Source organism: Vipera berus (genome assembly GCF_964194415.1).
Source record: "Vipera berus genome assembly, chromosome: 1".
NCBI classification, from domain to species: domain Eukaryota; kingdom Metazoa; phylum Chordata; class Lepidosauria; order Squamata; family Viperidae; genus Vipera; species Vipera berus.
This window is the reverse complement of record NC_138202.1, coordinates 289,979,077-290,006,022: the sequence shown is the minus strand read 5'-3', so window position 1 is coordinate 290,006,022 and position 26,946 is coordinate 289,979,077. Positions and strand designations below refer to the sequence as shown.

The following is a 26,946-nucleotide window of genomic DNA, read 5'->3' as shown; positions in this document are numbered from 1 at the left end:
CTGGGCTAAACCCTAGTAGGCATCAGCTTTATTTCATTAAGGATATACTTGAGGAAATATGACAAACTTGCAGGTCAAGTGTAGCTTTGCCAGATAGTTGAGGCAAGAAGCACACCCAGGAATATTAGCTGTATCTTTATTTTAATGTTACTTAACAGAATTTCAAAACCTGAAAAGTATGGCTATCCTTTCTCAAATTTGCAATCCCAGAAATTAAGTGTGTCCTTTCTGAGATTTTTGCCATGTACTCATTCCTTCTGCAGATTCAGCTGCCTCTTATCTATCTATAGGCCAGTCTGAGTTTCTTCATTCTGTCTCCAAAAGTCATTCCTATATACTATTACAAGATCTTCCCCCTTTATCAGTTTCATTGCTTGTGTTCATACATATCCACTTTATCCTCCAAAAGTATGAATATTTATTTCTGGAAGTTTCTGTCTGCATATCTAGAGGTGTCCAGATTGATAACAACAAATGAATCGCTAACCAGTCAACTGCATCTTAGTCTCCCATGTTGTACAAATCCATCCATCAGCTTCAGGGCAATGCATGGAAAAAGTTCATGCTTACAATTCTATAAGAATCAGAATCCTTTTTTTAAATGCATGTTTTGATTTGAAACAAAATACAAAAAAAATCATGTTTGATCCATACCATGATGGCTGCCCAAACTTCTACTGCAACATTCCCTCAAGTGCTGTCTACCAGATGGGTTGTAAAAAACCTGAATCCTGATAGCACATTTATGTTATTTGGTATGGATTTGTGTCTGCATGCTCCCAATTCTAGGGAACTGAAGTCCACGCATCTTAAACATAATTAAAAAGTAGACAAAAAAACAATTTCTCCTGAAATGTTTTCCCTCAAGAATCCTGGAAGAATTAAATAATTTTAAGGGTAATTCGATGACTTTATTTACAGCAGACTGTCTGAAACTTACATTGTAACGAGTTCTGAAAAGGTTTTAAAGCAATAAGTTTGACAATAGCAATTTTGTCCAGTTAGCTCTTAAAGAATGACAGAGATGCAGCATGCAAGAATAAAAATTACAACTTTCAATTTAAAAAGTTGAATTGTTTATTTAAGAGATTTATAGCTTCCTCTTACATGGTGGAACACATTCAGAAAGGCTTCTATCATTTAAACTCTTCCAAAATTATAGTAAAAAATTAAATAAAAATATTTTTAAAATTATAGAAATGAAGACAGCTCAGCAGATTGAAATATATTTAGTTCAGAATTCACCATGTGAGACATCACCTGATCAGCAAAATTAAGAAATAATACTAAAATACCAGGAGAGTAGAAGATAAAAAGTTGGAGATCCCAAAGTGTAAAGATCTGAAAACTGAAACTGAAAGATTATGGCATAAACCAGCCATGGTGGTCTCAGTGATTATCAACGTACTGGGTGTCATGGCATCCTAGGTTCTTGGGAAGAACTCAGTGCATATAAAAGCCAACACCAGCTAAGAACTGGCAGCTGTAATTTCACATTTTTGTGTACGTAATAATAATTACCAAAATGGGAAGGTGTTCACTAATCATCAGGAAACAACAGGAGTGTGCAGAACTGCCACTGATGTTGGCATTCTGGATGTTAATTTTATTTTCTGTCTAATGCATTTGACAAATGTTCCACTGTTTATCTCTGTTGCTTTTCCTGTTACATTTTTTTTAGTCAAAAATTAAGGACCTGTATATTGCATGGGTCAGAAGGAGGACTGAAAAAATATAGAGAGACCCTTCACATCCTGGACATAAACTGCTTCACCTCTTCCCATTGGAACACTATTACAGGGCATTGCAAGCCCAAACAACTAGATATAGAGACATTTTTCCCCTCCTGCCATTACTCTGCTGAACACCTAATTCCTGAAGTGCTGTCATATGTCTAAGCATATTTACCCATGTAGTATGGCTGTAGTATTATTATCCTTCTCATCTCTGCTACCTCCTCTTATTGGATCATTATGCTTATTATTACTCTGTTGTTTTGCATATACACTGAGAGCTTCTACACCGGAGACAAATTCCTTGTGTATCTAAATATACTTGGCAAAATAAAGTCTCCTGTCCTTTCCTATTCTTACCTCATGATGTCTTTTTCCCCATTGACAATTGTGGTATGGAGAAAAAGGCTATATCTCAGCAACAACTATATCTGCAGTAGCAATGGTAGCTGAAGCTTTAGCAGAGAGTTTAGCACTTTCCCTAGCATAATTGTCTCATTTGAATGAAGTGATCCTTTCTCTTAAATATAATCCAGTAATCATGCAGATGTGAGTTACAGGAGTTGTAGTCTGCTGTGGCAGGTGCAGAAAGACTTCACTGAATCTAGTTCAGCTGACATCAATTAAGTGTATGTTTCTATAGGAAGGAGAAACCTCAGTTCCTGCAGTTTACTCAGCAGCTATCCAGAACGCAGGTGGGCAATCTCATGATCTCTCCTTTATCCAGAAAGGTTTGACTGGCCACCAATCTCACTGCAGTTCCCTCTCTGCTCCCTTGGAGGCACCTAATTTATCATGAATACTCACTGTGATTGTGTGGGTCTGAGTTGAGGCATTTCTGTCAAGCTCATACCTGCAATCTAATCTTATGGACACAAAGTTCTGCTGAGCCTCATATTTTAATCAATTTTGGAAAATGCTTATTAGCTGCTTTTCTGCTATTAAGAACCCTTCAGTCAACAAATTTTATAATGTGTGAGTTTCCTTTAATCTTTAACAAAGTAAGTATTAAAGATCAGTTTAAGGACATAAGAAACCCTGTTTTTTGGAATAAACAGCAAAAGATTGATTAGAATGTTGATTTTGTGCTAAGGATCCAGATAGATTTGATAAGGTTTTGAAATTAATCATAAGAATACTTTCTGTCAGAAAATGTTGTTTTGAATTCCTAAAAGAAAGCATAATAGTATAGGACTTTGAACACTGGATACTAGAGGAAACCAGAAGGAACTAAAGATTACAATTAAAGGAAAATTTACTAATACAGTATGAAGCAAAATATTTTAATCTTGGATTTATTGGAGGATAGTTGTAAGGAATGGATCCAGAATTTAATTTTAAATGCGTCTGCCATTATAGATGGACTGCTTTTAAAAGATGTCATGGAAGTGATACAATTTTTACCAGACAAGGTTGATTTGAAATTAGATTTTAAAATGGCAAGCTACAAGAATGATATGGAAAATGATGTTATATTGGATATACAAAGGAAATCAGCTGATGTTTTAATAATTAAAAGGGATGAACAAATAGTAAACCAATAGATAAACTCAATTTTTTTATGTTGGATTTACAAAAGAGATCTGTTAGTTCTGAAGGATTTTGTGAGAATGAATAAAGAAAAATGAAAAAGAAAACAGGTTCAAGGGCTTTATTTGAAGGGATTAATGATCAAGATTGTTAAGAGTAAAAGGAAGGACTAAAGGTGAGTTTATTTAATAAAGGTTAAAACAGAAACATTGTTATTTTTGATAATCCACTTCTGCTGATCAGGACTGAACAATAAGATTATAATGATCTGTTAATAGATAAGAAAGTGATATGGGATGCAGAGATTATTTCTTATATTTTAAGAGAAGGTGATAAGTTGATAAAAGTGTTTATACTTGTGATGAAGGGGAAAATAATTTTTTATATATTTCTCTTTTTTCTTTTCTGTCTATAATATTTTTATGCACTTTCTAATTTGTATTATTTTATTTTATGTAGTTTGTGTTTGTTTTCATCTATTTAACTATAATGTTTAACAAATTTATTCTAACACAAAGGAAGAGGATGCATTTGTGGTTGTTCCTCTGTGCTTGAAATAGGGGAAAATATATATAATTTGCTTAATGAAAAACAGAGTAATCAGTGTATATTTCAGACACAACACTATTTCTGCAGGATGCCTTAAAAAGGTTTGCGTAAGAAATAAACATTTGTGTCTCTTTTTAAAGCTGCTTTACATTTGGTCTTTTACTGTAAGTATTAACATTCCATGAATATAGAGAAGGCAGTAAATCACACTTCATTTTTTGTTTTATTAACATTTCAGGGCTGCTCATCCGTAGGGAATGTTTCGCAGTTCAGAAATTAAGACATACTTTTTCCTCCTTCCACCTTATTACGAGTGGTATATTTTGTTTTTATTTCTTTGGAAAGTAGAAAATATTAAGTCAAGGATGGTCAACATGCAGAGGCAACTCAGGAGTCTCCAGTTCTAGCTAGGAGGCCAATGATAAGAGGAAATGATTTATGAGGGCAATTTGAAAATAAACCTCCATTTGGTTATCAATGACAGATACTCATAAATACAGAACTTATTATACACATTAGAAAACTACAGCATTACATTTCTTTTTGAAATGATCACCATTCATATTGCGGAACTTGTCATAACATCTTACAAGGTTTGAAATTCCTTCTGCAAAAAAATCTCCCACCTGGGAATGAAGCCACCCTTTAACAGCATCGTGAGGCACATTATCGTTGAAGAGTGCGACACAAGCCACTGTTTCATTTAAAAAAACTGTTTCATTTTCAATTGTTCTAGCAGACAAGTCAACTGCAACACAACCTTCTCCTTCCACCGTCGCCATAGGATGGGTGTTGCTATCCCTGCCTATTTCTCACGCATGCTCAAATGGAGGTTTATTTCCGAATTGCCCTCGTATGTATAGTCTAACACTAAAAGGTTGCAAAAGTATATGTACAGTCTCCTTAAGTATAGCTTGAAAGGAGGAGCTCTTTAAGTGTAGTTGAAAAGAAGGCCATCAGTACAAAAATGAACTGGATCCACCAACCTGGGGGAGGGAACTGATAGTTTTCCAGGCACTTAACTGGCTTCACTTGTGATGCTCCAGTGTTTCCCCTGATAGACAAATGCAATGACCTTTATTATCCCATCACAGCTCCACTGTCAGAATACCATAGTGCTGGTTGTACTTGTGTTCAGTTTTAAATGTGGTGGTAGTAGGAAGAGGAGAAGAGGTGGATATCTTCCTCATGCCAGGCGATCAAGCCAGAATAGTTCTGGTATGACTACATATTAAGTTTGAGTTTTTTTAATCATAGGATTGGAATCAACACTTACTTTAGATATGCTGGCTTTCTGAGCTTGAGCAAGGATGCTCAACCTACAATATAATATTTTTAATTTTTCTAGAACCCTGTTGATAAATTCATTGGTGATTAATTTGCTTGACAATATTAAAATACTGCTAAATTAATTTATATTAATTTGACAGAATTGATTGGGAAATACAGGTAGTCCTTAATGACCACAATGGCTCAGTAACACAATAAGTGTGACATCATATGATCACACCAGATATAAGACGTCACTTTTCCCCATTATTGTTGAATGAGACATCACGTCACTACAACTTACAATTTTACTGCTAGCTTCTCCGTTGACTCTCTTTGTTGGAAGCCAAATGTGAAGCTCAGAAATGGCGATCATGGGACTATGGGATGCTGCAACAGTCATAAATGCCGACTAGTTGCAAAGCCCCTGAGTGATGATCACATGAGGTATATACGGGAATGTTGCACCAAGGATTGGTCATAAAGTTACTTTTTCAGGAAGTTCAAACAGTCACTAAACAGGGCAGTCATTGACGGAGGACTATGTATACATTTCTTTAGTGAATGCTAAAGCTTGCAGGGTAAAAGTTTGGAGTCCCAAAACTCCTCTCTTGGAGGTTCTCTGATCTTCACATTTGATGCCCCACCTGCTTTGGAATTCTTGCTACTACCCCTATCTTCCAGAGAGGCATTTCATCTGGTACCCACACCCTAATTCTAGTATCAGTAACAGGTAGGGTTCCTGTTTCATTCTAAGGACTAAAAGTTAAAATACAGAAAATGAAAGAATAGAGACAGTGCAGCTACCTAGCCTTGTGTCATATAGATGTGACAGCTAGAGAACTCAGCCCTAGAATAGAATAGAGCTGGAAGGGACCTTGGAGGTCTTCTAGTCCATCCCCCTGCTCAAGCAGGAGAACCTATACTATCTCAGACAAGTGACTGTCCAGTCCCTTCTTAAAAACCTCCAGTGATGGAGCACCCACAATTTCTGAGGGCAAGCTGTTTCACTGGTTACTTGTCCTCACTGTTAGGAAGCCCTTTCTTTCCTCATCTCTTTCCTCATAAGAGATAAACAAAATAAAACTTTATTAGTTCAGAGAAGAGCAACTAAAATGATCAAAGGCCTGGAGATAAAAACATACGAAGAACGGCTGCAGGACTTTGGTTTGACTAGTCTAAAGAAAAAAAGAAATAGGGGAGACATGATAGCAATATTCCAGTATTTGAGGGGCTGCCACAAAGAAGAGGGAGTCAGACTATTCTCCAAAGCACAAGAGGGCAAGACAAGAAACAATAGTTGGAAACTGATCAAAGAGAGAAGCAACCTGGAATTAAGGAGAAACTTCCTAACAGTGAGGACAATTAACCGGTGGAACAGCTTGCCTTCAGAAATTGTGAGTGCTCTATCACTGGAGGTTTTTAAGAAGAGACTGGACAGTCACTTATCTGAGATGGTATAAGTTCTACTGCTCAAGCAGTGGGCTGGACCAGAAGACCTCCAAGGTCCCTTCCAGATTCTATTCTATTCTGTTCTATTCTGTTCTGTTCTGTTCTGTTCTATTCTATTCTATTCTATTCTATTCTATTCTATTCTATTCTATTCTATTCTATTCTATTCTGTTCTGTTCTGTTCTGTTCTGTTCTGTTCTGTTCTATTCTATTCTATTCTATTCTATTCTATTCTATTCTATTCTATTCTATTCTATTCTATTCTATTCTATTCTACTCTACTCTACTCTACTCTACTCTACTCTACTCTACTCTACTCTACTCTACTCTACTCTATTACATTTTGAATATTTGCCAAGGATAGAGAAAACAGCACAGGGCTGTTTCATTCAGCAGGCTGATTTTTGTCCTCCTTTAAACTTGAGTTACCAGACAAGAAAAATGGCAGAAGTTCGTATTTATTACAGAGAAATTCAAGGTTTTTTTTTCTTTCCCTGATGTACCTGCTTTTCTTTTTTCTTTTCTTGGCTGAATCAAGTTGTTAAATTGTCCTGACTACATTTTTTAGATAAGCATTTAGAGCAGTGTTTTTCAAAACTGGCAACCTTAAGATCTGTGGATTTCAACTGCCAGAATTCTCTAGCCAGCATGGGAATTCTGGCAGCTGAAGTCCACACATCTTAAAGTAGCCAAGTTTGAAGAACATTGATTTGGAGCCTTATATAGGAAATATGTTGTCAAAGGACCCAGAATTATTTTTGTGGACAAGTTTGTCTACGTGAAGTACTTACTAATGTCCTGTTTCAATATGTAAGCATATTCCTCTCCTCTCCAAGGTTTTATTGGTCTGGGGGAGCTTTGCACCACAAAACAGTATACATTGAAAGGAAATAGGCTGAAGGAGCACCAAACATTAACTCTTACAAGAACATAATAAACAATAGCATACGCTTATTTCTTAAGCAATTTGAATTCCTACGCTCCAAGTGGCAAACACGTTTCCACCCTTGCCATCCTTGGGTTTCAAAGTCACCTCCAGACATAGGCTGTAAACTTGCCAGACTTTGTAATTCTTTTTTTTTGTTTAGTAGCAGTGCATTCTTTCTTAAGTAAATGGCAAACACAGAAGCAAACAAACAAAAATTAGTTGATCACTAATTTATAGACAGAGTGTATATAATGGCTGGTTGCTTTTGACATCTACTGCATTTTAATGCTTTGGGGCAGATTATCATCTTTTGAAAAGAAACACAGGCAGAGCTGTGATGGTCAGAACCCTTTTACTCAATGAAACATACATTAAGTCTTTAGGTCTTGATGTCTGGGCTTTGAGATAGTATCTGAGATAACAAGAAATGATTGATTCTTTTTTTGTGTTCCAGCGGTTTACCTCTGCAAGCGAACGATGCAAAACAAAGCACGGCTTGAGCTAGCAGACTATGAAGCAGTAAGTACCTGGAACCTTTCCTAGATGTGAGACTTGGAAATTGGGTCATGAGACTTGGAGACTCTGCCAGAAACAAAAGCAAAGCCCTTGAAACAATCCTGGTCTTGAAAAATAGTTATTAGGGATCTTCAACTTGCAGGCAGGCATTGATATTGGAGCTTCACAGTTTGAAACAAGTACATTAAAAAGAATGGCAAAGTCTACGGCATAACATTACCTTCCAAAGATTGAAAAGCATCATGACAAGGTCACTTCACTTAAATTGCAGAAGACTTATAGTCGTCCCTATGAAGTCATCTCTAAAATGTTCAGCAACATTGGTAATAACCAAGGGTTCCACGTGTACATAAACCTGCTTTGTTTTATATTGAGTCTAACTCAGAAAGCTTCATCAGAGAAAAGCTAACTCTGAATGCTCTACTTACACTGTCTAATATGAGTTTCTTCCCTTTCCACTGCAAGAATGCAGATTGGGAAGTCAGTGCAATTTTATTTTACTGCTAACCTGTTTACAGGTTGCACCCACACTTCAAATAGGGGACAGTGTGTTTTTCTATCCCAAAAAAATGCATTTAGTGCTCAGAACGTATATATTTATAGCATGCCACCGTGGGAGGGGGAAAGTGCTTTGTTATGGATCTGAAGAAACAGAATTATTGCATCTTACTTGGAAGTAGACCACAATATTTGCCTATTTACATAACAATTTTTAGAACTAGGTCTGATATGTGGGAGAAAAACCAATATTAACTGATCAACATTTGTCTTGATCCATTTTTTTTTCTTGAGAGCATGGATGCGCAGAATGTATAAGCAAATTTTCCATTAACAAAAGAAAACAAGTTCCCATCTCATTTAGGACTGGGGAGAGAAGGCAAAATTTGACAGGCACAAAGGAATGCCTGGGGAATATAGAGTCTATGAACTGAAACATTTCAGTGAACAAAGACATAGCTTCTCATTTTTTAAATGATGAGTATATCCATCTAGTTTTCTTTACATTGCCACTGGAATGGATGACTGTTGCCTTCTGGTGGTCTCCCATCAACGTACTAACTAGGTCAGAGCCTGCTCAGGCAACCCTTATTTGGAATCTTGAAATCTCAGAAGAAAATTGCAATGACTTGAATCTAGATTTTAAGCTCTCCAAAGTTCTTCCTGTTGAAGCAACTTGCTAATATGTGGTGTGTTTTCAGGAAAGCTTGGCCAGGTTGCAACGAGCATTTGCACGGAAGTGGGAATTTATTTTTATGCAAGCAGAAGCACAAGCCAAGTGAGTAGCCAAGACATTTTATTGCTAAATTCATCACCTGCTGTCTTTCAAGGCATTTCAACTTTTCTTTTTATGTTATTTGCCTCATCATCTACAGAGTGGACAAGAAACGGGATAAGATAGAAAGAAAAATCCTTGACAGCCAGGAGAGAGCATTCTGGGATGTACACCGGCCAGTGGTATGTAAATTAATACTTTACCTTACATTCAGAAATTGGGAGATATAATCTTCCCTCCTTCCTTCCCTCCCTCCCTCTTGACTGATTATACGAAGTAACTTCAGATTCACAAATGCAGTGATGCTGGCCCGCAAAAGTAAAAAAATGGCTGAACTCTCTCCTAGCCCTGGCTGTCAGGTGCTCTTTGAGCAGGAGCTGTGAGTCTAGGACACAGGTCTGCAACCCGTGGCTCCGGAGCTGCATGCGGCTCTTTCAGCTGTCTCCTGCGGCTCCCAGTCCTCTGCCGTGCAGTCCCCCCCCCAAAAAGGTGGGACTAAAAAAGTTCAACCAATCAATTCAAATATGCAGGGTAGGTGCATATCTTGCCTTGGCTCCACTCTTCAGTCAAACCCTGTTCTGCGCATGTGCGCATGTACACACATGCGCACACATTTTTTGCGGCTCCCAGTTTTTCCTTTTGTGAGGGAACCGGTTCCGAGTGGCTCTTTCACTGTTTCAGGTTGCTGACCCCTGGTCTAGGAGGATTCCTAGATTGTACCCCAGGTCTTTTGGGGCCAGTGCCTCCCTATCCAAAAGTAGGGATGGAAGAATCTTATCTCTGGATGGTTCAAAATAGGATGGATTAAAATAGGAAATAATTGCTTTAAGTTGCCCCTGGTCAAAAATGTTAAATCAATATAAAATCAATAAAATAAAATTAATTGAATTTTTTAATAAATGAAGGAAGGACACAAACACTCACAAGTCACTTACTGACCCCCAAGAAGTACATCATGATATCACAGGTCTTATTTACCTGCATCAGCTGTCAGCATGTAAATACCTAGGGGTGGAGTTTGTGCTTTTATATTTTGTGCTTATGTAATAATAATAATAATAAAGTTGGGAGGGACCTTGGAGGTCATCTAGTCCAACCCCCTGCTCAGGCAGGAAACCCTATATCATTTCGGACAAATGGCTGCCCAGTCTCTTCTTAAAAACTTCCAGTGTTGGAGCATTCACGGCTTCTGGAGGGAGGTTGTTCCACTGGTTAATTGTTCTAACTGTCAGGAAGTTTCTCCTTAGTTCTAGGTTGCTTCTCTCCTTGATTAGTTTCCATCCGTTGCTTTTTGTCCTGCTTTTTTGTCCTGTTTTCATAGTTCTAACATCACAGTTCACTGTAGATACCTAGGAAGATGGGAAATATATGGATTAATGTGGATGTCATAGGATTAATTTAACACCAAATTCTCTTAGTAAATACCATCTGCATTCCCAACAGGGAGTGCACTCATTATCTATAAGCTTATTTATAATTATTACATCACTGTTTCCAATTTCTTGGCTTGGAAGTTGCAATGTTCACACCCAGTGCTTTTTTTGTAAAAGAAAAAGGTGCCGGAACTCACACATGCCATACAACCCACCTTGCCTACCCTACAAGGTTCCATCCCAAAAAGGTGCCGGAACTCCGTTCTGAGCGTTCTATGAGAAAAAAAGCCCTGTTCACACCTAATCCAAAGCAAGCATATTGCCATTTGAATTCTGCTTCAGTTCAATTATAATCTGAAACGAAAAAGAACTCATTCTTCCAACTGTGCACTGGCAGTGTTTGCACAATACTGAATTAAAGACTAAGTGGTGTGCTTAATTTTGAGCCTGTTGTTTTATAGCTTAGTTTAGGTAACATCATTACTGCCAGTGAGTGTGGCATTTGCCCTCTGTTTATATACAGTAGCTTGCCTTGACAGTTTTAGTGGGGGTGTAATTTTCTCCTTGGTAGTTCTTTGATTAGGGTACTGTTTTCCACTTGATTGTTTACCTGGTATTAATTCCCCTAATTTGGGTTTTGGCTGCTGGAGGGGACATATTCTAGTATTTTTGTTTACTTCTTAGCTTTTTGTTATCTCTTTTGAATAGTCTGTAAATATAGTTTATTTTTTGTTTGTATTGATGGCTGATTTATCTGAATGCCAATCTTCCAGCAATTCCTTAGCATTTCTGACTTGGCTTGGTCTAAGATGCTCACACATTCCCAGTTGAAACTGTGGTTGAGTCTGTCCACAGGTTGTAAGATTAAGGAGTCTTCATTGCATCTTCTGACTGCTAGTTGGTGCTCATGGATATGCTCTGCTAGTCTTCTGCCTGTCTGACCTACATAGTGGCCGTTACAGTCCTTACACCTTATGTTCATTCCTGTTTCTCTTCTTGGGTTGATGGGTCTTTTGATTTACCGGTACTTATAATATTTTGGAGAGATTTGGTTGGTTTGAGAGTTGGTTTGTGGTTTAATTGGTTTAGGAATAGAGTTATCTTTTTATAGGGTCTCTGGCACCTTCATTGTTGTTGAAGAAATGGCAGGAAGACGGGAGGGAAAGCTTTCTTTTGCCTTTCTCTATATAACTATTGTTACAATAGCTAGAGAAAAGGAAGGAAAATGCTTCATGCGGTGCCTGTGGAGCACTACAGCATTAAAAAATTAGGAGTGAGTAAAGGGTTTGAGGAAAACATAAACTGCAGAGCAAGATTCTTTGTACTCCCAATAACATTATCTGGACTGCGACAGGTTCCTGGGCTTTTAAATATAGCTGGCCTGAGAAATACCAGAACTGTTTGTAATTTTGAGGAAATAATCTTAGTTATTCAAGTTGTATCCTGAATCATGCATTGGGGAGGTGGGATTGTCTTGAATGAACTCTACTGCATGACCTCCATGTTTACAAACATGTTTATTTTATTAGATACTATTTCCAAGATCAGCTGGATCTAAAAGAGTCCCTCTGGATGATGCCAGTCATCCTGTTCTGTATTCATGCACAAAACTAACAAGCTCATTTGATTGAGTGAGACGGAAGATATGCAAGTCCTAATAAAATTAGAATAGTATAAGTAAAAGATTAAAAAGTAATGGCCTATATATGTTAACTCTCTTTTCAAGACTTCCACTTTTATAAAGTAACAAGCATATATGATAATGAGCAGAGATGATTGTGTTCAAGGATGTGTGTCTATCTACCTTCATATAATTTTCATATGAGTGGGAGGTTATATGTTTCTATGTGAATGTAAGACTTATGAGGGAAAGATATATGTTAATAAGTATGGAGGTTTGTTGCATCGTATAGGTAGTCCTCCACTATTGGGACCAGCAACTCGGTAGCATGTATATTTATTATTTTACTATAAAACTTACAATGATGCTAAGGGCAAAACTAACTTAAAATCATACCATATCCAGGCTGTGACATTCTCTCACAGAGTGTCTAAATTCGTTTGCAAAACTTTCCCCAGAGCCACTGGCATATAAAGCAGCAATTGCAACAAGAAGATTTAATTAAATTCAATAAAGTCATTACAAAACCATGCTTGTAAAATGAAAAACAGATGCTTTATGATTGGAGCAGTGGATCAATAGCCCTATATTTATTTGCCATTTGATTAAAATATTTAATCATACAATCATGAAGTTGGAAGGGGCCTTTTAGGCTTTCAGGTCTACCATCTTCCTCAATGCCAAAAGTTAATGAAAGATTCTTAATAGAAACTTGTCCAGACTCTACTTGAACACACCCAGTGAAGATAAGGTCAGTTTCTGGGTAATTGGTCCCACTGTCAGACTGCTTTTACTGTCAGAATTTTTAAAACCTCTTATTCAGTCAGAATCTATTCTGAATCTACAATTAGCTGAAATTCATTCTTCCATATTTTGGATGTAGAACAATGACACATCTTTACCTTCTTCTCTGTATATACAAGGAATATTATTGTGTCCCTCATCTACCTTCTTGTTCTGTACCAGCCTGCTACCGGCCCTGCAGCAAAAGCAGGGACAACCCCTTTACAAACGGCAAGAGGCTGGAATAAAGCCTGCCAAATTTATTCACATAAAACAGAGCAAGACAAGACACCAACCATGAAACAGGAGCTAAGAAACAGGAACTATCCAAGCGGTTGCCTTCAGCAAACCAGCCCTCCCACACATTCCCCTTAAATACAGTTCAGGGCGTGGCCTCTCTCTGCCTCCTTCCGAGGTGCCCCATTGCCTTCCTCTGTTTACTCCTGATTGACTGCCTCCTGCGTCGGGCATCCTTGAACAGGGCCAGCTGTGGGTCATCTTTATCCACGCTGTCAGGCTCACACAGCTGGGTCTGCGTAGTGACCAGATGAGAGGGGCCTGGCTGGGGGCTCTCATCAAACTGTCCAATCCCCTCAGCAAGCTCTTCAACACCCCCCTCCTCCTCCTCTGAGTCGTCCGACCCAACTGCCGAACCCACAGGCTGACCCTGAATCACAACACTTCTGTTCTCCAGGCTAAAGATTCCAGTTCTTTCACTCTCCTCAAATAACTTAATTTCTAGCTCCCTGATTAATTTAACTGATCTTCTCTGAACCTCTTCTGATTAGTCTGAATGCTTCTTAAACTAGGGTGCTAAAAACTAGGCACAAAACTCAAGCTGGCATCTGATCGATGCAGAATAAAATACAACTATTATTTCTTGTGCTTTTGAAACTATTATACTGTTCATATGGTCCAAAATTCCACATACCCTTTTGCAGCTAGATCCTGGTGCTGGCACTTGGTTTGCAGTCAATATTATTCCAAAATTGTTATAAGCACTTTATTACCAAATTATGCATCCCAGATGCTACACCTATGCATCTGATTTCTGTGGGAAGAGCTTTGAAGTTTCTTGCATTTCATTCTTTATTTTTACCTATTTCTCTACCTTACCAAAATAATTTTAAATTGTATTTCTGTCTCCTAGGGTGTTAGCGATTTCTTGCTTTTTTCTTATCATGCTTACCCACAGGGACAATTCCTTTGTTTATTTTTCCCTATGGAGAGTTGCTTCTTCTGTCAGCTCATGTTGTAGCACTTCCTTTGACTGTTTGATAAACCTTTAACTTCATGAGCTTGAAGTATGGCCATGTGTTGCTATAGTTCTTATTACTTCCTCAAGTAGAGCTGACACTTTGTATTTTCTGAAAACATTTGCCAGATAGGTTTCCAGGCAAGAACATGAACATACCACGTGGCATGCATAGCTTTGTGGTATGTTTATGTTCTTGCCTGAAGTCATAGCTACAGATTCCTTTCCATATAACTTCAGTTTTGCCAGCAGAAGAGAATGTATGTGGCTCAGGGTTGAACTGTGGTATCATCTTCAGTGCTATCTAAACATCTGCAAGCAAACAGTCAAGCGCAGAGAGCACCAAGGACTCCACAACTTACTTCAGTTTCATGTTGTAAGACACCATCTTACCAGACCCAGATTGTTGGGGGCAATTAAGCTGACTTTGTAATAATGTCGCTTGGGGTGTGTGTGAAAGCCCTAATAAGCAGGCATATACATAGAATGAAGGCTACTGCTAAGCTTGTAAGCCGCCCTGAGTCTTCGGAGAAGGGCGGGATATAAATGGAATTAAAATAAATAAAATAAATAAATCTGCAGGAGGTCTCTTACTTTGTCTTTTTTGTTGTTCATCTTCTTCCATTCTTCTTGCTCCCTTATCAGGTTTTCCAGTGAGGGAAAGTTTGGAAGGGATTTCTCCTTAAACTCTTTTGCTCTTGGACCTCTGTTGTCTATTTATTCATCCAGTGAATCAAGTGTATTTCTTGTTTTACAGTAGATGAGATAGCTACTTTTAAAACAACCGCAGAAATACACTGGGTTTCTATGATATAAGCAGTAATTGATATAGGAATTTTATTTATATTTGGATATTTGTGTATATACTGACAGGTGCACAAACACACATGCACACAACATGCCATCAGGAAGGGTAATTTTATATAGATAATTATATAAGATGTTTACTGCAATGGCCAAGTCTGATCATATTGCCTGCTTGCTAGGCTACGTGTACGGGGCTTGTGGGAAGTGAAATCTAATGACACCTAGAAAATTTCTGTGAAGACAGCTTGAGTTTTTGAGACCATTCACTAGCTGAAACCATTCTAACAAATTACAGAAGCAAACAGAATATCTTAATTTGTTTGTGGGTTAAGAACTGGTCACAATCAACATGTATATACAAGTAGTTCTCAACTTATGTCCACAACTGAGACCAGAATTTTGGTTGTTCAGCAAGGCACTTCTTAAGTGAATCACACCCAATTTTACTACCTTTTTTGCCCTGGTTGTTAAGTGAATCACTTGCAGTTAATAACATATGTTGTTAAGCAGACCTGGCTTCTGCCATTGTCTTTGTTTGTCAGAAGCTGTCTGGGAAGGTCACAAAGGACAGTCAAATGACTCTGGGACAATGCAGTTGTCACAAATCCATGCCAATTGTGAAGCACCCAAATTTTGATCACATGAACATATGGAGATACTGTAATGGTTGTAAGTGCACATACTGGTTGTAAGTCACTTTTTCCAGTGCCATTTTGAATGGTCATTAAATTAATAGTTGTAAGTCAAGGACCACCTGTAGTTTTAATGATAGTTATGGAGCATTAAAAACCCTTTGTTCAATAGTGCCTGTTGTAATTGTGTATACATTTTAGAATAACACAGAGGATAAATGCTGGATTTGAATTTTTAAAATTCAAATGCTAATGTAAAGCAATCACATTTATCTACATTATATTTTTAGCCTGGATGTGTAAATACGACTGAAGTTGATATTAAAAAGTCTTCAAGAATGAGAAATCCTCACAAAACAAGGAAGGTATGTTCTTATCTTTAGTAATTATTTACATATAAGCATATTTTGCTTTCCCTTATAATGAAGAAATCCATTATAATAGTTCTGGGTATGTATACCTTGATAGAAAATTCTTTAAAAAATGGAAACAGGTTTGGATTTATTTTAGTAACAAATATTTTTTTTCTAATGGAATGAATGCTTAGATTTTTTTTATGTTTAGAAAAAATATTCTCCAGACCTTTGCCAGTTCTTCTAACAAACTCAGCCCTTTTGCAAATAACGTTCACTGCAGTGGATGGTAGGAGCCATCCCATCCACTTCTGTGACAGCAAATGCAACTTTGGTGCATGACCTTTCAATAAATGGTTTCTGCACTTGTGACTCAACTCTCACCTCTATCCTGTTCATCAAGAACAAATCTAGTTAATGATGTATGTCGCCATCATGAACATCTACTGTAACATTGGGAATTGCAAGTCCTGATATGGCTAGTAACTGCTTGGCCAGATACAGCATGGATATTTCTAGTCATGGTATTCATGAAATTTTTCTGGCAATAGTAATTATACAAATATAGCAGGTGTGAGTTCCAACAATATGGCTACATAACTGCAGCAGAGGAACTGGTCCTTGATTTAGTCTTTGAAGGAAAACTAATCATCCTTTTTAAGCTAAATTAGATTCCCAGTCCTGACTACAAAACTATCCAACTTGAGAATAAAAAAAGTGGTGACATTTTCAAATATTAGAATTTGTTAGTAGATTAGAATTTCAGTGTATGGTACAGTTTTGAATGAAATAAGATGACAATCCAAAATGCAATGTGGTTCAGTTAAAATATTAGTGTTTAAGCCAATAATCAGCTTTGTTACAGTAGGCTATAATGACATTTTGGCTGCTGTGTTTGTAAAAGAGTTGTGCCAAGAATTAGTCACATCTCAAATGTTTGGCATACCCTGAAGATGTGTACAAATAATAGGCCATCACAGCACTTGTAACTTAAAAAAAAATTAGCCCACAAACACAACAGCTGTTTCTGGATCTCTAGATAAATAGAATTACCCCCACACACTAACCAGCAACTGTTTCCTTCTGATGTAAGTAATGTACAAAGCACAGAAAAGGAGTAAGAAACAGTAAGCCAGATAGCTTTAAGATATGAAATAGGGCAAGGAGGTACCCTTAAATCTATTAATACCAATACCATTCAATATACCTTTCTAAACCTGCAAACTATACTTCTTTCCCTTACATTCATTCATTACTTTATACCAGGGGTCTTCAAACATGGCCCTTTTATGACTTGTGGACTTCAAGCCCCAGAATTCCTCAGCCAGCATGGCTGGCTGAGGAATTCTGGGAGTTGAAGTCCATGAGTCATAAAAGGGCTACGTTTGAAGACCCCTGCTTTATACATTGCTCTTTGTTCTTTGAACGTCCACTCTCTTTCTGTCTCAAGCCTTCATCCAACTCTTCATCCAACTTTCAGTCTTTCTCAGTCTTCCACTTTATTCAATCCATTCACCCTATCTTTAAACATTTGTTTACATTACTATCCTCATTCACTCTCTTTATATGATCAAACCACCTCAATGTACTTGAGGGAACACCTGCTGCCAGCATCGACTTCCCTCCGCCCTGTGCGTTCCCACAGAGAGGGCCTCCTCAGGGTGCCACCGGTCAGAGAATGTCGATTGGTGGCCCCCAGGGGGAGATCCTTCTCTGTGGGCGCCCCGGAGCTATGGAACCAGCTACCGGTTGAGCTCCAGACGGCGCCCGACCTTCGCTCCTTTCGCCGCGAGCTAAAAACATACTTTTTTGAACAAGCTGGCCTGGCCTGATGAGGGGATTGGGGGGGGTTACTACTGTTTTTTATTAGGTTTTAATGATGTATTTTAGTATGTGGGCATTTATTTAATCTTGTTTTAACTTTTGTAATTTGTATTTTTATTCTTGCCCTGTTCACCGCCCTGAGTCCTTCGGGAGAAGGGCGGTATAGAAATAGTATTAAATAAATAAATAAATAAATACTTCTTGATTTCTGATCATTCACATTTTTGTTCAACTGGAATTCATTTAGCTCTCCTTAATTCTTCATCCGTCTCTTGTTCTTTTTACACATCCACCCCATTCAACTTACTTTTGTCAATCAATCAAATCTTTATTCAGAGACCAACAAATAAACCACTAGAGTGTTCACTTTTTCACTTTCACCATTCTACCAATAATTAATATTAATATAATTCTCACATACATTTGTAGCTCCCTGTGATATACTTGTTTTGCCGATAAAGGGGAATGTTTGCAGCTCAGGGTTGAAAAGAGGGGTTCTTGGTGCTCTCTGAGCTTGGTTGTTTTCTTGCAGATGTTTCATTACCCAAACTAGATAACATCGTGAGTGGAAGTGCCATTGGCCACACTTTCACCAGTTGCTTCAGCAGGAGTTGAGAATACAAGAAGGCCTCAAGTCATGAACCACCTTCTTCAGGGGAAGCACAACCCTATTCAGAGTAATGCAGGGCCGATGTTTCTGAATTATCTAGTTCTTTACTGATGAAGATCAACTCTGTCCAGGGTTTGTTTTGCCTCATCACAGCCTTCTGATATGGAAGTTCAGGACTTCTACACTAGTACCGATTTGGTCCAAGGTAGCAATGTACACCTGAATTTCATTCACATATTGATAAGACCTCACCCCAGTCTGACATATGACTTCTTTCAAGTGATTTCATGTAGATGTTGAGCAATATAGAGAAGAGCGCTGAACCTTCTGGAACTCCTTGTAGTAGTAACCGTGGACTTAAATGCTTTTCCTCATGACCACGGTTGGAACTGCCTAGGCATAGCAAAACTCTGTTGTTGTATTAACATCTCTCTTTTGCTTTTATGTGTAGTCTGTTTATGGATTACAGAATGATATTCGAAGTCATAGTCCTACACACCCACCAGTGCCAGAAACAAAACCTCCCACAGAAGAGCAATTGTGTCAAGAGGTTTGTGAGACTATATTTATTTGATTTAGTCATCCATGTAACAAAAATAAATGCTGAACATACCACATTCTGAAAAATCAAAGTAGCTTGCTTATAAAATGTGTTATGTATTACTTTAAATGAATGCCTGGAACATTTTGAAAATGTCAGAACTGAAGGAAATACTCCATTCTGTCAGAATACATAGCAGTTCAGATCCATACTGGCTAATCCCAGTGGGCTCCCAGGATCTCAGTCTGATATTGGTATGTGCAGAGGAGTCTTGGCAGAGTGTTGGAAGCAAGTGGGGAAAACATAGATGGGAGAGAAAAGCAATGTCCATCTGGGAATAGCATTGTTTTCAGGGTTTGATTCACAACACGCTTAAATATAGTGCAGGATGCTACATTTTTACCACCATCACCAGTTGCTTCCATTTCTTATTAAAATGCATTTTTCTAAAAAACATTAAAAGTTATAATTTTGATCTATTATATTCTCTAGATTTCGGTGAATTTCAGTGGATGATAGAAATAGCTGTGTGTGTATGTGTGTTTGTGTGTGTGTGTGCTTGTATGTATGCTTTATACACAAACACAACTCTCATCTATCTATCTATCTATGTATCTATCTATCTATCTATCTATCATCTATCTATCTATCTATCTATCTATCTATCTATCTATCTATCTATCTATCTATCTATCCATCTATCTATCTATATATCATCTATCATCTGTCTAGCTATCTAGCTATCTATTGCATTTCAAGAATAAATCCCTGGGAAATAATGCTATTCTCTAATACAGGGGTGTCAAACTACCAGCCTGCAGTCACGATACATCACGGCATGTCACATGAAGTGGCAAGTTTGACACCTGTGCTCTAATAGATACCAATAGTACTTAGACTTATATACCGCTCCATTGTGCTTTACAGCAATCTGACTGGTTTTTAATGTTAGCATATTGCCCCCAACAATCTAGGTCCTCATTTTACCTACCTCAAGAATGGAAGGCTGAGTCAACCTTGAGCCCCGTCAGGATCGAACTCCAGGCTGTGGGCAGAGTTAGCCTGCAATACTACAATTTGACCACTGTGTCACCAGGGCTCTTTAGATAGATACTTCTATTTCCAATCTGTGCTTCCCTCACTTAATTCTGCTTCTCTCATACTTGGCATAGTGGTCCTAACTCCAAGGTATGTGACTGGAGAGGACTGAGGATGAGGTGAAACTGCTACTTCTGCCAGCCATGAGAATTCTATCTGCCCCAATTATTCTCATGGAAAATCTTTAGGTCAATGAACCATGCATGTTTTATTGCAAACCCAATATTTCAACAGTTTTCCATGAGGTGCAATGTAATGTGGACTGTTGATCTTATTTTAGGGTATGACATACTTGAACTTCTGAGTGATTTTTATGCTCAGCCTTGCTTTGAATCCTGATTTTAATAAATATTATGGAACACATCTGTATGTGTGACTATAGCGGTAGGGAAAGGGGGGGGGTCTGGTTAGATTGATGACAATCTAATTACCCCAAACCAGTGGCGTAGCGTGGGGGGTGCAGGGGGGGCCGCCCGCACCGGGCGCAACATCTGAGGGGGGCGCCTGGCTCACTCTCTCTCACTGCAGTGCTGGCTGTGTGAATCTGATCCGAGGCGCCGGGTCACCGCCCACTGTGGAGGGGGGGGTGCCAGGCGTGCGGTTAGGGGGCGCAAATTACTTGCCTTGCCCCGGGTGCTGACAACCCACGCTACGCCACTGCCCCAAACTAAATACATTTGTATCCTAAATACAAAATAATTATCCAAAAATATCAATTTGTATCCTTTTTGTTTTATTGGGAGTTTTAAGGATCTGGATCTGCAAAAATCCACATCCTTTTAGATATAATGGCAAAAGTCCTTTCAATGTTACTGACTGTGACTGTACTGTTATGAAATCTTTACCTGAGCTGGACTGTGCCTTCTCTTGAATTTATAAACAGCTCAGTGCGTAAGGGCTCATGGCTTAGCATGAGTTCATATAAAATGCTCCATTTTTCTTAGGCCAGATTTGTCTCTGTTTACTCAAACCTTAGACTTGGTTTATCAGTTGTTTGTTTTTGCCTTTCATAGATAAAATATGGGCAAATGCAGCTAGACAGACATCGGTTAAAAATGTCAAAAGTTGCAGAAAGGTATGTATATCACCGTGAATTTGGTTAAAGTCAAAAGCTGCCATTTTCTGTATTCATGAAAAATGGGGAGGGGAAGGAAGGCAATTATTAAATGATTGATTCCAACATAACAGGGGGAAAAATTGTATTTAGCACCAAAGGACCTTTCTTTCTAAAAATAGGTTCTTAACACTGTACTATGTAATAAAGGCATTGTAAAAATGTTAGCGGATTCTGTTTTTCCAGTCTATTAGCTTATACTGAGCAGTATGTGGAATACGACCCTTTTCTGATGGCACCTGATCCTTCTAATCCTTGGCTGTCAGATGATACTACTTTCTGGGAAACAGAAGCAAGGTATGTTGGGGGTGAATTTGGTCTTTTTTTCCCCAAATAAATAACAGATATTCAGGAGCATCAGGTTTTTTTTAAAAAAAAATATCACATAGCAAGAAAGACGGAGAAATAATATTTTTTTTCACAATGTTCCCCTGGTAAAGGTTTTCCTTAGTCAAAGACAATCAAGGATTATAGCAGGGACTGAGGTTTTATGTTTCTAAATTCTCTTTTGTGCGTGTTATCCAGCAATGCTCTCTCATTAGGATTACTTGCTAGTGTGAAGCAAGGGAGGAAAAAAAAAACCACCCAGATGTGGTGGAGGAATTGCACCATGCTGAAAATAGTACAGTTTCCATATAACTACCCGTGTGAATGTGCTAACGACAGAGCCTAATGATAGTGGAACCAAATACACTAATGGGATTATTTTTCTTGGCCGAAATGCTGAACTGAACTGATGCTATTTAGGAGATTAACATTTTTCGAACTTTAGCATGAAAAAAAGCCTTAGATATCTTCCTGTACCATAGCTGTAGTGCAGCACACATTTACCGCAGTTAAACTAATATGCAGTTCAAGTAGCCTCATATGTGATTAGGTTACTTTACATGGCCTGCACCATCTTCTCCCACTAGCAAGGCAGGTACACGGCCAATTGAGTTATTTCAACAAGTCTGAGGGATTGTTTGTTTGCTTGTTTCCTTTCAGCAAAGAGCCAAATCAGCAAAGAGTAAAGCGATGGGGCTTTGGAATGGATGAAGCTCTGAAAGACCCAGTAGGAAGAGAACAGTTCCTCAAATATCTGGAGTCTGAATTTAGTTCAGAGAATTTAAGGTTAGCCTTTCCCTCCGCTCGTTGATATCTGGGCTGTCTAAGGAGACATCTTATACCTGGAATGAATCTGTTATTTCTCCTCAGTGTGCTCAGCAGGGCTCACCTTCCCCCACCTACTGTTCCTCTTGAGGCAACAGCAGGAGTCCAATTGCACATCTGGTCTAGCTTATACAATCCCTTCTGGGTAGACCTCAGTGAGGTTTCCACTTCTCTTTTCCCAGTAAGGGGAGTATAACCAGTAAGCAATCTGTCAGAGGGGAATTGCTCAGCCTTCCTGAGAAGAAGGATTATTTTGCCAGTGATCATTATCATCATGTTAATCGTGTTAATCTCTGCTGCATTATTGTTTTTTTTTCCTGATGCTTAGAACAGGAGAAATAAAAGAAGAGCAGATTTTCATGTATTTAAGGTCAACGTTTATTTTATTTTTTTTATTTTAATCCCATTTATATCCCGCCCTTCTCCGAAGACTCAGGGCGGCTTACGATCTAAGCACAAATCAATGTGCTTAGCAATAGCCTTCATTCTATGTATATGCCTGCTTATTAGGGCTTTCAGCCCCCCCCAAGTGGCATTATTACAAAGTCAGCTTATTGCCCCCAACAATCTGGGTCCTCATTTTACCTACCTCGGAAGGATGGAAGGCTGAGTCAACCTTGAGCCTGGTGGGATGCGAACCTGCACTAATTGTAGGCAGCTGGTGTTACTTAAGGAGGCATTAGCCCACTGCTCCACCAAGGCTCCTTGCTACCTGCTTTGTAAAGCCAACTTTCTTTCTATTCCCCATTTAAAAGGAATTTACTAATTCTAGAGAAAAAATTAAGTATAGGGTGATCTGGCTGAAATAGCATTTCCCTAGGAATGTCTATGAGGGATGCGGTGGCTCAGTGGGTTAGGACGCTGAGCTTGTCGATCAGAAGGTCGGCAGTTTGGCGGGTTGAATCCCAAGTGCCGCGTAAGAGAGTGAGCGCCTGTTACTCGTCCCAGCTTCTGCCAACCTAGCAGTTTGAAAGCATGTAAAAATGCAAGTAGAAAAATAGGGACCACTACGGTGGGAAGGTAACAGCGTTCCGTGCGCCTTTGGCGTCTAGTCATGCCGGCCACATGACCACGGAGACATCCTCGGACAAGTGCTGGCTCTTCGGCTTTGAAATGGAGATGAGCACCGGCCCCTAGAGTCAGAAACGACTAGCACCCATGTGCGGGGGAACCTTTACCTTTACCTTTAGAAATCTTGATCATCCATTTGGCGACTCATCTATTACAAAGCTTCATGAATGAGAAGCTTCTTGGATGAGAAGTGAAATGTTTTCAAGGAAAAAATCAAGACATTTCCGTAGGAAGATAACAGCCAAAGGGTGAGGCTATTGAACGTATACTTTGTCTTCCTGATTAATCCTGGACAGGAGAGAACCATTTAATGTAGTAGTAGGAGCTGTAGCTGAATTAAAATATCAACCCTGTGGATATGCATGTTTGGGTGCCTCCTTGTTTTGTTTTGTTTTTTCTAAAGATGTTAGCAATAGAAGGGCAATTTCTTAAGGATGTAGATAAAAGTTTTATTGCACTAATAAATAAACAATACAGATACATTATTTTAATATAATGTTAAAAAATCTTTTGAGTTTTCAGGGATTCACACGAGTAGGAAAATTATGAGATAAATTTTCAGCTTAAGGAAACAGAAATTTGTAGAAATACAGATGATTTGTTTGTAGAATGGAGTCATAAAAGATTTGAAATTTGCTGATCCACATTGATAATTGTATGGATACCACACCAGATGCACATAGACTGCAACACATTCTTAGAGACTTTTCATACTATACCAGACAAATGGCTGTCCAATCTTTTCTTGAATACTTCCACCCTCATCAGGAGCCAAACAGTTTAACTTTTTAATGGCTCTCCCAGTCAAGAAATTCTTCCTTATTTCAAATCTTCACTGAAAAGCTTCCACTTGTTGCTTCTCATCATATTCGCAGTTGCTATGCAAAATAAATCCACACCCTTTTCCTTGTGATAGCCCTTCATATATTGGACAATGTCTACATGTCTCTCCATAACCTTCTCTTCTTTAGGGTAAATACACCAAGTTCCTTTAACTCAGACATGTCAAACACAAGGCCCGGGGGCCGGATCCGGCCCGTGAAGTGGTTTCATGCGGCCCGCGAAGCCATCCTGGAAACAGTGAGGGAACGGCCCCCACTGCCTTGGCCCTGGCACAGAGACCCTCCTTCTGCCAGAGACCCTCAGATCTGTCCCACTCCTGCCCAGGCCCCCATAGGCACCCTTGATGCGAACGATGTAGAGCTGGCCATGCTCACCCAGTAGGCCATATGCACTCTAGCCACGCCCACCCAGTAGGCCATGCCCACCCTGGCCACACCCACCTGGCCCCTTGAGGGCAACCGCAATGCTGATGCGGCCCTCAATGAAATTGAGTTTGACACCCCTGCTTTAACTGATGTTGTTTGTAGGATTGAGCCTCCAAATCTCACTATTTTTGTCAGTCTTCTCTGCACTCTGCATTGATGCCATATATTTATACACACAGAATAAAGATAAAGCCCAACAAAATTTAGCCAAAAATCAAAGAGGAACACTGATTAGTTCTTTTCTGTTTTACTTTCGTTCCTATAATATATCTTATGGCTTGGGTTCTTTTTTCCTTTATCTTTTGATAGTGCTTCTTGCCATGTCATGTATTTCTCAAAGTAAATTTATCTTCCTCTGCCCTTTTGTCCTTTTGTCCTTAGGTTATTCCCTATTTTCCAATTGTTCCTTGTCCTCTAGGCATGACAGCTCTTTATCCAAATCCAAAGCAGCATATTTATTGAAAAATAAGAAGGTGCGTGACTCACTTGCCATTTTTTTCTGCAGCAACAATTCCTCTATTTGAGTTCTTTGGAGCATCTGTTATTCCTCTGAGACTCAGACTTCTTCTGATGCTTCTTTGACTTGTTCCTACTCTTGGTCTCAGCTTTGTCATTGTGTTTCATTATTATTTGCATTGTCCATTTTCGTTCCAATATGCGATTAACTCCAATATAAATCATAGGAGAAATAACATAGAACATAAAATAATATAATGAGGGGGGAGGACCTTGGAGGTCTTCTAGACCAACCCCTCTGCTCAAACAGGAGACCCTATACCATTTCAGATAAATGGTTGTCCAGTCTCTTGTTGAGAGCCTCCAGTGATGGAGCACTCACAACTTCTGAAGGCAAACTGATCCATTGGTTGATTGCTCTCACTGTTAGGAAAATTTCTCCTTAGTTCTAGATTGCTTCTTTCTTTGTTTAATTTCCATCCATTGTTTCTCAACTTGCCTTTTGGTGCTTTGAAAAATAGTTTGACATCTTTGTAGGAGCCCCTCCAAATTGGAACACTGCTATCAGTCCTTCTTTTCATTAAACTTGTCATACCCATTTCCTGTAACTGTCCTTTATATGTTTTAACTTCCAGCCCCCTAATCATTCTTGTTGCTTTCTCTGCCAGAAAATAAATAAACATTGATTCTCTTGCCACAAAATGCTTTGAAATCAGGCAGACATGGCAAAAACCATAGGAAGCTTGGAAGTGGTATCCTTAAGTACCTGTTACCTGTCTGCATTCTTTCTTATAATTTTGATGAAAACCCAAGCTTTCGCACCCCTTGGAATATCATCTCGCGCCCCCAGGGGTTGTGTGAGCACCTCTGGTTGGGAACCCATGATCTATACTGAAATGCAGCTCCCACTGTATTATCTTACAGTGTCTTTAACCATAAATGTTACAGCCACAATCCATTGCATGAACTATCACTACTGCTGAATTTCTGTTGGTATCAATTTTTGTTAAGCATGAATTTTGTTTGTAGGTGGGTATCTATTTCTTAAGATGCAAAATCAAAAAGGCCAAACCTGTCCCCCATACCTGATAAATACTCTTAGCACAGCATTGCTGAAAGTGCCAGTGGTGTAGGTAGCCTTCTTTCCTTCCGAACTAGGAGGACCATTAATTGTGACCTTATTGAAAGGCCAGCTGGATGGAGAGGAAGAGATCTCTCGCTTGATGAATACTCCATGTTAGAGAGTCAAAGAGAGATCAGATGCCTGGACTGAATATTGTTACTGATCTATCCTTGTGAGCTGTTATTTAAGGTTGATTATGTGAAAGAAATTGTTCTTTGGTGTGAACTATCCTGTTACATAATTTAAATAGATATTTAAATATTGACTTGTTTATACTGTGATTTTCTGCACAGTTTTCTGCACAAGAGTAATTATTGTCTTCTAAACCAGACCAAACTGTCAGTTACTTAATCCAAAGAATTTTAATCCAATGACATACTCCTTACAGTCAGTGCATTGGTTTAGTGGAATAAGCAAGAGGGCAAGCCTTATTTTTCATTGCTTCTTCTAGTCTGTGAAGCGTTGAAGATTATTTGGATGGGGTGGGCAACTATGACCTGTGGATTTCAACTCCCAGAATTCCTGAGTCAGTTGTGAGGTCCATAGGTCATAAAGTTGCCATAGTTGCCCACCCCTGGGTTAGAATGTTAAAGGTATAAATCCAGGTACATTGAT

The 26,946-nt window shown here is 38.7% G+C and overlaps 1 protein-coding gene across 12 annotated transcripts in view; it reads left to right on the top strand.

The window, feature by feature from the left end:
* RGS7 (regulator of G protein signaling 7) overlaps positions 1-26,946 on the top strand; it is a gene marked incomplete at both ends in the record, with an annotated part of 189,726 nt that overhangs the window by 149,483 nt on the left and 13,297 nt on the right. For 9 of the 12 annotated variants that reach the window (XM_081323372.1, XM_081323366.1, XM_081323369.1 and 6 more), the window contains 8 exons: positions 7,916-7,980; positions 9,177-9,253; positions 9,351-9,432; positions 16,012-16,086; positions 18,960-19,058; positions 21,161-21,222; positions 21,448-21,558; positions 22,249-22,374. In XM_081323372.1, the coding sequence (XP_081179498.1) occupies positions 7,916-7,980; positions 9,177-9,253; positions 9,351-9,432; positions 16,012-16,086; positions 18,960-19,058; positions 21,161-21,222; positions 21,448-21,558; positions 22,249-22,374 (697 nt within the window). The remainder of the gene's footprint in view (positions 1-7,915; positions 7,981-9,176; positions 9,254-9,350; positions 9,433-16,011; positions 16,087-18,959; positions 19,059-21,160; positions 21,223-21,447; positions 21,559-22,248; positions 22,375-26,946) is intronic. The other 3 variants (XM_081323374.1, XM_081323371.1, XM_081323373.1) reach the window with 2 other exon arrangements.